General features: G+C 46.8%; 3 protein-coding genes across 4 annotated transcripts in view; all 3 read left to right on the top strand.

The window, feature by feature from the left end:
* Nucleotides 1-1,553, top strand: part of LOC120646003 (scarecrow-like protein 14) — a 14,016-nt gene extending 12,463 nt beyond the window's left edge. The window contains exon 2 of the mRNA XM_039922701.1: nt 3-1,553. Within this exon, the coding sequence (XP_039778635.1) occupies nt 3-1,553 (1,551 nt within the window). The remainder of the gene's footprint in view (nt 1-2) is intronic.
* LOC120645314 (scarecrow-like protein 33) overlaps nt 1-5,044 on the top strand; it is a 20,958-nt gene extending 15,914 nt beyond the window's left edge. For both annotated transcript variants that reach the window (XM_039922116.1, XM_039922117.1), the window contains 2 exons: nt 2,108-2,355; nt 2,981-5,044. In XM_039922116.1, coding sequence (XP_039778050.1) covers nt 3,041-4,810 — 1,770 coding nt within the window. In that variant the 5' untranslated portion in view covers nt 2,108-2,355; nt 2,981-3,040 and the 3' untranslated portion in view covers nt 4,811-5,044. The remainder of the gene's footprint in view (nt 1-2,107; nt 2,356-2,980) is intronic.
* LOC120646004 (scarecrow-like protein 14) lies at nt 5,043-6,565 on the top strand. The gene is made up of 3 exons (XM_039922703.1): nt 5,043-5,339; nt 5,421-5,567; nt 5,654-6,565. Exons 1-3 carry the CDS (start codon nt 5,043-5,045, stop codon nt 6,563-6,565), a joined length of 1,356 nt encoding a protein of 451 aa, XP_039778637.1.
* The last annotated feature ends 4,782 nt before the right edge of the window (nt 6,566-11,347 follow it).

Raw genomic sequence — 11,347 nt, forward strand, 5'->3', positions numbered from 1 at the left:
AGAATAACAATGGTCACCAAAGCACACTGGACCCGGCCTTCTCCAAGGGCGTGGATGCAGTGGGTGCATTCTTGAGGGGCATGGAAGAGGCCAGGATGTTCTTGCCCAATGACAATAGTTCTAGAAGGGATGAACTGGTGAATTGTATGTCTAGGGAAAGTAGCAGCCACTGTGGGGTGAAGAAGAGATACAACAGGGACAAGCATCAAGATGAGGTAAGCAGGGCCAGCAAAGCTGTAAAGATGATGGAGCAGGAGGAGATTGGTGTGCACAAGATGTTCAACGAGATGATGTTTCACAGCTACGAGGTATGCATCACGAGCATGGACAATTTGCGTATTTCCATGGCCACGGAGTCAAAGAAGAATAACAGAAAGAGCATTAGCAACAAGACAAGGGATGTGGTGGACTTGCGCACATTGTTGGTCCTTTGTGCACAGGCGGTGGCTGCAAACAATCACATGTGTGCACATGAGCTACTGAAGCAGATCAAGAAACATGCATCAGCATCAGGGGATGCCACACAACGGCTAGCTCAATGTTTCGCCAAGGGGCTGGAGGCACGCTTACTGGGAACCGGTAGCCATCTTTGGCAGTTGCTTATTACGGAGCGCCCATCAGTCATGGAGTTCCTCCAGGCCTACAAGTTGTACCTGGCAGCTGGGAGCTTCATCAAGGTGGCAGTAACTTACTTAATTATGATTGTCATGCATGCCATGATAGGAAAAAGCAAGCTGCACATTGTGGATTATGGTCCACGTTTTGGGTTTCATTTGGCAGGCTTGCTCCGCGTGTTAGCAAGTAGGGAAGGTGGCCCGCCAGAGGTGAAGGTCACCGCCATAGGTTGCTCCAATCTACGGTCCTGCCCAACTGAACGAACTGAGGATATAGGGATGTTGCTCAGTAAGTGTGCCCGTGAATTTGGCTTGCCATTCAAGTTCCATGCCATCATGATGAAGTCGGAGAAAGTATGCATCGAGGACTTGAAGACAAATGATGATGAGGTGCTTGTCGTGAATGACCTTTTTAATTTCAGTACCTTGATGGATGAGAGTGTATTCTTTGATCACCCAAGCCCTAGGGATATTGTCCTCAATAACATTAGGAATATGCGGCCAAATGTCTTCATTCAGAGCATTGTGAACTACTCATGTGGTTCTTCCTTCTTGTCTCGGTTCCGCGGGGCTCTATTCTATTACACGGCACTCTTTGACATGTTGGATGCAACAATCCCACGGGAGAACCAACTGCGCGTGCTGCTGGAGCAGGGCTTTCTGGGGCACGGGGCACTGAATGCCATTGCCTGCGAGGGTGTAGACCTGATGGACCACCCTGAGAAATATAAACAGTGGCAAGTGAGAAACCAACGGGCTGGGTTGAGACAGTTGCCACTTAAACCACACATTGTCAAGGAACTGAAGGAAAAAGTCAAGCAGAACTACCATAATGAATTTTTGATCAGCGAGGACGGTCAATGGCTGCTGCAGGGGTGGACTGGGCACGTCCTCTTTGCCCACTCAACATGGGTAGCAGAAGATGTCCCTTCTAAATGAACCTTTGGTTTCTTGCTGCTGAACGGTAACATGGTCTTTAGCAGCACCCAACAAGCACTTGTCCATGTGTACCATTTGTTCAACAGTGCACTCATTAAGGACTGATTCAGCGGCTTCTGAAGAACATTTTATATTGCTATTCATATATCTGCATGTCATAGGTATACAGTCCAGAAATCATAGTACGCAAATCCCAATCCCACTTACCATGTATTGTGATCAAGTAACTGAGAAAGATACACTGTTCAATGAGGCAGTATCTCATGTTCTGTAAATGTGCTATAAATTGCATCCTACAGAGTTCAGAAAAATTATCAGAAGTAGGTTCTTGCACGCTGCATGAGTTATTGCACTTGTAACAAATTGAAAAGTGACTTCTTTTTTCAAAAGTCAAGATATACGGGTATATTTGCTACCAGCGAAAAACATTGGCAATTTCTAGAAAAGAAAAACATTTTCAAGGTTTTTCTGGACCCCTTTATGAATGGAACAGACAAAATCCTAAGATCAGTCGTATAAAATTGTTCAAACCATAATCTTGCTGCTTTTGATAGGACAATGGCCAAAGGATGGCTCCAACACCAAGATAAATGGGATGGTGCCTCGTTGTCTCTATTTTTGTCAATATCTTTTCTTTGTCCTTGTGTGCAAGCAACCTCTTGACATGTCAAGCTTTGGTGGTGATTCCAATACCCAGTAATTTGGATCAGTGGAGAGCAAATCAGAAATAATAATATCTTCACTTGGGACAACACATATTCAGGCAGCGTAGATATGTTGCAGCTAATGAGCTAAAGTTCTGGTAAGACACATACTGCTTGCCGTGAAACTCTTCTTTATTATGTGTTTCTGATCATCAATACCTTATACTAGTCTAAGCTTATTTAAGAAATAAATCTCAGTTACTCCCCCGTAAGTATGGCCAAAGTCTATATAAATCCATAAACTATTTCTTGGTTCAACTTACTCCTACAACTATATCAATTTGTCTAATTGACCCCTTAAGAAGATTTGTCTTTTTACCCTCTATACACAAGTGGAGCTCCTGCGCGTTCAAGAAAAAGAAAAGAAGTGGAGCTTTAAGTAAAATGTTTTTGAGATGATAGTGGACCATAACTTATGTCAAAAAAAAACAATCATGTATCCCAAGAATTAATTTACATTTAAATGCGCTTAGCATCTCAAGAATAGGTAGAAGAATATATTAGTATCTTTCCTCTGCGTGTGTGTTGGGTTGTTTTATAGATTTTGGTTTTCTTGTTCTTAACTACTTATCCTTTTATTCCTTGATAAAATCGTCCCAGCCTAAGAAAAAGATACTAGTATCTTTGTTTGTTATGTGCAGTAGCCAGCTATTATCTCCTCTATATCCAAGCAACATTCAGACCATTAAACACTTGCACCTAACAAGGTCTGTTCTTCTACAGCTTGAGCATCACCACCACCACGGACGAATTCTTTCTGAGGGTCTCACAATCTTGTCACCAATGGACACTGATGATAGTCAGGATTCACTCTTCCCTGATGACATGGTCCTCTCCTACATCTCGCGTTTTCTCATGGAGGATGATACTGAAGACAAAATCTTGCGCGGAAACTCTGATCACCCTGCACTTCTCCAGGTGCAGGAGCCCTTTGCCCAAATCCTCTTCTCCCCTTCCATCAGTGCAAACAGTGACAACACCACACACAAGTGCAACATGGAGGGGGCCAATAATTTATTGCAGGGTCGCAACGGCAATCAGTGCACTCTCAGCTCAGCCTTCTCCAAGGGTGAGGATGCAGCGGGCGCATTCTTGAAGAGCATTGAAGAGGCAAGCAGGTTTTTGCCAAAAGACAATGGCATTAGAAAGGACCAGCTGGTGAACCAAGAATGTGTCAATCATAGGGTAATCAAGAAGAGGTATAACAGGGACGAGCATCATGAGAGGGAGGTTTGCAGGGCCAGCAAAGCTATGATGATGATGGAAGAGCTTGAAGAGATGTTCGATAAAATGATGCTGCGCGGGTACGAAACATGCATCAAGGACATGGAGAAGCTGCGCAGCGCCAAGGCCGATGAGGCAATGAATGATAAGAAGAGTGGTAGCAAGATGAGGACTGATGTGGTGGACCTATGCACATTGTTGATTCGTTGTGCGCAGGCGATGGCTGCGGGCAGTGTCATGACCGCGCAGGAGCTACTAAAGCAGATAAAGCAGAATGCATCATCAACAGGGGATGACACACAACGGCTGGCTCAATGTTTCTCCAAGGGGCTGGAGGCACGTCTAGCAGGCACAGGGAGCCAACTTTGGCAATTGCTGACGGCAGAGGGGCCCTTGGTCATAGAGTACCTACAGGCCTACAAGTTTTACTTGGCAGCCTGCTGCTTCAACAGGGTGGCCCTCTTTTTCAACATTATGACCATTGAGCATGCCATGGCGGGGAAGAGCAAGCTTCACATTGTAGACTACGGTCCCCATCATGGGTTCCAGTGGGCAGGCTTGCTCCGCTGGATGGCAAATAGGGAAGGTGGCCCACCAGAGGTGAAGATAACTGCTATAAGCCGCCTCCAGCCGAGGTCCTGTCCATCTGAGGGGATTGAGGATACGGGGCACCGGCTTGGCAAGTGTGCACGTGAGTTTGGTGTGCCATTCAAGTTCCATTCCATCACCGCAAGGTGGGAGACAATTTGCACCGACAACTTGAAAACGGATGCTGATGAGGTGCTTGTCGTGATTGACCTCTTTAATTTCAGTATCTTGATGGATGAGAGTATCTACTTTGATAACCCGAGCCCCCGGGATACTGTCCTCAATAACATCAGGAAGATGCGACCTGATGTCTTCATCCAGGGTGTTGTCAATAGCTCATATGGCACCTCCTTCTTAGCACGTTTTCGGGAGGCTCTGTTCTATTACAGTGCACTTTTTGACATGTTGGATGCAACCATCCCAAGGGAGTGTAAACTGCGGTCAGTGCTCGAACAGGGCATGTTGGGGCACTCTGTGCTGAATGTCATTGCCTGTGAGGGTGTGGACCTGGTGAACCGTCCTGAGAAGTATAGACAATGGCAGGTGAGGAACCAGCGGGCAGGCCTGAGGCAGCTGCCACTGAAACCAAACATAGTTAAGGTACTGAAAGAGAAGGTGATGAAGGACCATCATAGGGACTTTTTTGTCGGCGAGGATGGCCAGTGGTTGCTGCAAGGGTGGAAGGGGCGCATCCTCTATGCCCACTCTACATGGGTTGCTGAAGACGCCATTTCTGAATGAATGAATACTGAGTGATACCCTTTCTCAGATCCCTGTGAAGTAAATAATACTGCAGGGGCGCTGAAAAGCATTTAATGCTGATATATCATAGATATTCTGGTATGGTGGTAATCAGGACCTACAGTGACAACTGCCAGGTGCTACTCTCCATGTATTTGTGGTTCCCTCTTTGCAAATCCCCGAAGACCAAATGATGCAGCGTGCCTCAGGAGGAAGACGGAACGCTGTTGCCATGGAGGCCGCCGGAGCACAACACCGTGTGCGTATCAGCAGCACGGACCTGCTGAACATGGCGTTCCTCAGGGGCAGGGAGGAAGCCAGCAAGCTGTTGCCCAGAGACGACAGGCTCGTCATCAGCCCGGAGCCTCATCACATGGAGATCACCGGCAGAGCAAGCAAGCTGATGGCGATGGCCGCGCCAGCAGACGACGAAATGGTCGCCAGGATGACGGCCAGCGACTGTGAGCTGCCCAAGGAAGAGATGGAGCACCTGCGCGCCGCCATGGCGGACGAGGCGGCCGCCAGGGATGCGTGGCGGCGGCGGAGGAAGACGAAGCAGCAGCAGCAGCAGCAGGTGGACATGCTCACGCTGCTGGTCCGCTGCGCGCAGGTGGTGGACGACGACCGCCGCGGCGCGCGCGAGCTGCTCCGGCAGGTGAAGCAGCACGCGTCGCCCACGGGGGACGCCACGCAGCGCCTGGCGCACTGCCTCGCCGCGGCGCTGGAGGCGCGTCTCGCCGGCGCGGGGACGGGGACGGCGAGCCCGCCGCCGCCGCTCATGACGGCGGCGGCGAGCCGCGCCGAGTTCCTCAACGCCTACCGACTCTTCGTGGCCACCTGCAGCTTCGAGAAGGTGGCCTTCACGTTCGCCAACCAAACCATCCGCCGCGCCGCCGCCGGGAGCCCCCGGCTGCACGTCGTGGACTACGGCCTCCACCTGGGGCTCCAGTGGCCGGGCCTGCTGCGGCGGCTGGCGGCCAGGGATGCGGCCCGCCGGAGGTGATCATCACCTTCGTCGACCTGCCCCAGCTGGGGTTCCGGCCAGCCAGCCGCATCGAGGAGACCGGGCGCAGCCTGAGCGCATACGCCCGCGGCATCGGCGTGCCGTTCAAGTCCCACGCGGTAGCGGCGGCGAGATGGGACGCCATCGGCGCCGACCAGCTGGGCATTGCCGTCGACGACCCCGGCGCGGTGGTCGTCGTGAACAGCCTCTTCAAGCTCGAGACGCTGGCCGACGACAGCGTGGTGGTGGACGGCGGCCCGAGCCCCAGGGACCGGGTCCTCGCCAGCATCCGCGGGATGCGGCCGTCCGTCTTCACCCACGGCGTCGTCAACGGCTTCGCCGGCAACTCCTTCCCGACGAGGTTCCGGAAGGCGCTCTTCTACTTCTCGGCCGTGTTCGACGTGCTGGAGGCGACGATGCCGAGGGCCAGCGAGCGGCGGCGAGTGCTGGAGCGCGACGTGCTGGGGCCGTGCGCGCTCAACGTCGTCGCCTGCGAGGGCCGCCACCGGACCGACCGCTTCGACTCGTACAGGCAATGGCAGCTCCGGAGCCGACGCGCCGGCCTCCGGCAGCTGCCCTTGGACAGGGAGGTCGTCGGCGAGGTTAGGGACGAGGTCGGAAAGCACGGGTACCACAGGGACTTCGTAATCAGCGAGGACCACGGGTGGCTGCTGCAGGGGTGGAAGGGACGCATCCTCTACGCTCACGCAAACTGGGTTGCAGATGACGACGACGACGCATCTCGTCCCTGACTATACTCTACTACTAGCCCTTTTCAAGAGAAAACTGAATCAAGTTTTTTTTAAAAAATATGCACATTTTATTTGCTTCTCGATTACATTTCCAAAAATTCATGTAATTAGCACCCGTTCAAGCAACATATATAAGTAATATAATGAGCTACACCTAAAGGAGATGTGATACAAATCGGACTGATAGTTCTTCTATATATGCTTTAGATTTTCATCACAAACTTCTAATACTACTCATATCTCACATTAAAATACTCTTAATATTACCCGCAAAAAAAGTACTCTTAATATTGCTGGGCAGTGGGCAGTGTAAGAGCCCATGTTGATGGGTTAGTTGAGATAGCGGATTCGGTGTACTTTTTTTTTCCATTCTCTGCTTTAATTTTGAGATCATTGGCACCTTATGTTAGCATGTAAAGCTTATTAAAATATGTAGAGTTTCGAGTAAAGTTCATCACCGGTTCCTAAATTGATACCACTGTGTCATCCATGTCCCTAAACTTGCAAATCAACGTTTAGGTTATCAAACTTATACATTTGGGTTATCTCGGTCCTCAAACTTATTTGGATGTATCATCTCGAATCTTAAACTTAAAAGTCACCCGTTTAGATTCTCAAACTTGTTCAGTTGTATCATCCCGGGGCCTAAGCTTGATTTTGAGTCTCATCTAGGTCAAAGCAATACGATCTAAAAACTCTATATTAAAAAAGAATTCATAATTATTTTTTTCATATAAACTCGAATGAAGACAAACTTTATATCAAAATTATAGCCCTTGATGCGATCTACAACTCTCTAGTTGAAAAGTTTTTGAATTAAAACTGTTTAGGGTCCCAAACTATTGCCGTAAGTCTATAGATTTTGAAATTTAAAATCTAAAAATAAATTTTGGGCACTAAACAACTTCAAATAAAAAACTTTTCAACTACAAAGTTGTAGACCATGTCGAGGGCTATAATCTTTACATAAAATTTATCTTCACGCGAGTTCATATGAAAAAGTTATGAATTATTTTTTAATATAGAGTTTTTAGATCGCCATATTTTGATCTAGATGAGACTCAAAATCAAGTTTAGGACCAGGATGACACAATTGAACAAATTTGAGGGCTTAAACGAGTGATTTCTAAGTTTAGGGACCGGGATGATATAGTCGAACAAGCTTGAGGACCTAAACAATCGATTTGCGAGTTTAGGGATCGGGATGACACAACGGTGATGGAGTTTACTCAAATATGTATGCAAGTTATCTCCCTTTGTCGTCTTCAATAAGTAAAAGAAACGGGGTTTGTTTCAATGTCGTCTTTTCATAATATTATATGGGTGCTCTATGCAGTAGCTAGCTGGCAATCATTATCAAAAAGCATTGTGAATATAGTCAGCCATCGTCTCATTATGCAAGCAGCATTGGAGTTGAAAAAAGACATCGCATGCTTGATGAATCACCTGGTATTTTCTCAAACATTTTCTAAGGGGACACATTGCATTGTGACGAGGTCTGTTCTGTTCAATAATGCATATTAACCAAGGTCATGGACATCGGATCTGTACAATTGATCGACATGGCCATCACCCCCGGAGGAATTCTTCATGGAGGATCTCATAGAGCAGTCACCACCGTCCCCTTCCATCTTCCTTCAGGTTCCAATGAAGCCTGATGGCAGTGGTGAGGGCGACCACCATGCCCCTACAGACATGATTCTCCCTTACATCTCTCGCGTGCTGATGGAGGATGACATTGATGATAAGATTTCTGATCACCCTAGGCTACTCCAGGTGCAGCAGCCCTTGCTCAAATACTCTCATCCTCTTCCTTTGGGACTAACACTGACAACACAGCTAGCAGTAGTGGCGAAAGCACACTCGACTCAGCATTATCCAAGGGTGCAGATGTTGTGAGGGCATTCTTGAAGGGCATGGAAGAAGCCAACATGCTATTGCCCAAAGACAATGGGGTCAGAAGGGACGAGCTTGTGAATCAAATAAATGGTCAATGAAAGCAGCAGTAAGAGTGGATTATTCAAGAAGAGGTATAATAGCGATGAACATCTAGAGGAGGAGGAGGAGGTAAGAAGGACTAGGAAATCTCTTATGATGATCAAGGAGCCTAATGATATCTGTGCCCATGAGATGTTAGAAGATATGATGTTGCATAGCCATGACACATGCATCAGTGGCATGGAGAAGCTACGCATTGCCATGGCCAAAGAAGTAGAGAAAAGTAGCAGGACGAAGGGCGTTAGAAAGGCGGTGAGGAATGTGCTGGACATACACGAATTGCTGACCCTTTGTGCGCAAGCAGTGGCGACAAACGATCGCAGGAGAGCACATGAGCTGCTTAAGCAGATCAAGCAACACGCTTCAGAAACCGGGGATGCCACGGGCCACGCAGCGGCTAGGTCAATGTTTTGCCAAGGGGCTGGAGGCAAGGTTAGTGTGCACGGGAAGCCAGCTTTCGCAGTTGCTCATGGAAGATCGCCTCTCAATAGCGGACTTCCTCCACAACATCAGGAGGATGAGGTCACATGTCTTCATCCAGAGCATTTTGAACTGCTCATACGGTTCCTCCTACTTATCACGGTTTCGTGAAGTGTTGTTCTATTGCAGGGCAATATTTGACATGTTTGATGCAACCATGCCACGGGAGAGTAAATCACGAGTGGTGTTGGAGCAGGGCTTGTTTGGACGGTATGCGCTGAATGCCATTGCTTGTTAGGGTGCGGACCTGGTGGAGCGTCCTGAAAAGTATAGACAGTGGCAGGCAAGAAACCAGCGGGCTGGACTGAGGAAGTTGCCACTAGAACCAACCATTGTAAGGTACTGAAGGACAAGGTTAGGAGATGCCACAAGGACTTTTTTATTTGTGAAGATGATCAATGGCTGCTGCAAGGGTGGATGGGGCGCATCCTCTTTGCCCAGTCGACATGGGTAGCTGAAGGCGCCTCTTTGGGATAAAGATTTTGTTATTTTGGTACTGAATGATACCACGGCTGCTTTCAATGACTGTTTTGTTACATTACAGACGATGCATCTGGTATACGTGCATTTATGAATTACATCTGTCTATGAATTGTGATTTTCTATTTTTCAAGTGTCCCCGTATAGTATAGCCACCAACTGATATCTTTTTGGTCGTGGTTTCAATCAGTATGTGCATACAGTAAGTGTGATTTACACGATCTTATCCGCATGATTTGATTTAACCAAAATAATATGAGTGTTTGCATCAACCCAATCATTTATGTGCTATATTGTACAAAACCACCTTGCACTATACTTGATTCTTGTTTTCTTGATGTGATAAAAGAACACTGGTCTATTTTCATGTGCGTTGAGGTTGTCTTTTCTGCCATTCACCACGATGTCTCCAAAAGAGAAACACTGTGCACGACCATCAAACAAGCAGCTGTGGAACAGCAAGCACCAATGCATGTCCACTAATGCATAGTGTTCTTTGAATATAATAACAACACTATGCATGCATATGGAAGGCACTATATAAATGCTTGTTTAATTTATTTAATTAGCTGTGCATCCTATAATCACTTATTCAACGCAGTGAGGAGAGTATTTCAACCTAATAATTCCCACTTCTTTATTCTATCAAGCATCACACTCATATATTTTATAATAATACTAATACTAATAATAATACTTATTATTATTATTATTATTATTATTATTATTATTATTATTATTATTATTATTTCGACAATTTCCATGGGCCACTTTGTCCCACAGGAGGAAGATGCACTGTTCATAAGTAAAGTATCTCATATACGGCAAATTATTACACGTCTTATTACTGGAAAATTTCGCATGTACATGTTAGAATAATATTCACAGTTTAGACTTTTTGAACTCTGAAAAAGAAAGAAAATGGTAAAAACTGTATAGGTATCTAGTTGAACCATAGGGGCTAGTTTGGTAGAGGTTCACCCTCTTCTGATTTTCTATGGAAACTGATTCTCTAAGAGAAGTGACTCTTCATAATTCTCTATGATGAATTTTATGAAAAACATATCATGTGTGAGGATTGAATTAGGAGAAACTACTTTTTTTTTCAGCTTACAACCACTTAGTTCATTTCAAAGAACCGCTACACAAAATCAGCATAGAATCAATTCTCCTTGAAAACCTGTTTAGCATAGCTCCTCCTGACCTCCTGGATTCGAGAAGCTGCTTTGGGAGCTATGTCAAATGTGATGTGACATGTGCAGATCTAGCTAGAATGATATATCTTAAGTTTTGTGCAAATTAGCAAAAAATGAAGGTTAATTTTTTTTAATTACCTAATTCAGCTCTTTCCTCACTTATCACTTAGGCTACGAGCACCGATTCCTTTTAAGCTATTTTTTTGGTGCAAGACAGCTTAAATACGGGAGCTTGGGTCCACAATCTGACGCAGCTAGTGGCCCTGTTTGGGGGAGCTGCAGCTTCTCCAAAAGCTCTATTAGGAAAGCTCCAATTGCTTTTCCAAGAAGCTGCTTTTCAGAGAAGCGAACTATGTTTGTTTGGGGGAGCTTATGAAAATGCGCTTATCAGCACAAGAGGGAGCTCGGGCGGCATGGCCGTTAAGGCCTCAGGGGAGGGAGCTCCAGCCGGCCACGAGCCTCGGCCGCGCCGCCTGTGGCAGAACCGCCTAAATTATCCCGGCTCAAGTGCGTAAACCATCACCATAAAGGCAACATTAGCTTAAACGCACTTCAAACGGAACAATTTTTGGTCTGTCGGGTAACGTCCCGATACAACCACCGATTCTCGGATCGAACAAGCATACCT

The sequence above is a fragment of the Panicum virgatum genome, chromosome 8K (assembly GCF_016808335.1).
Source record: "Panicum virgatum strain AP13 chromosome 8K, P.virgatum_v5, whole genome shotgun sequence".
In the NCBI taxonomy this organism is placed as follows: domain Eukaryota; kingdom Viridiplantae; phylum Streptophyta; class Magnoliopsida; order Poales; family Poaceae; genus Panicum; species Panicum virgatum.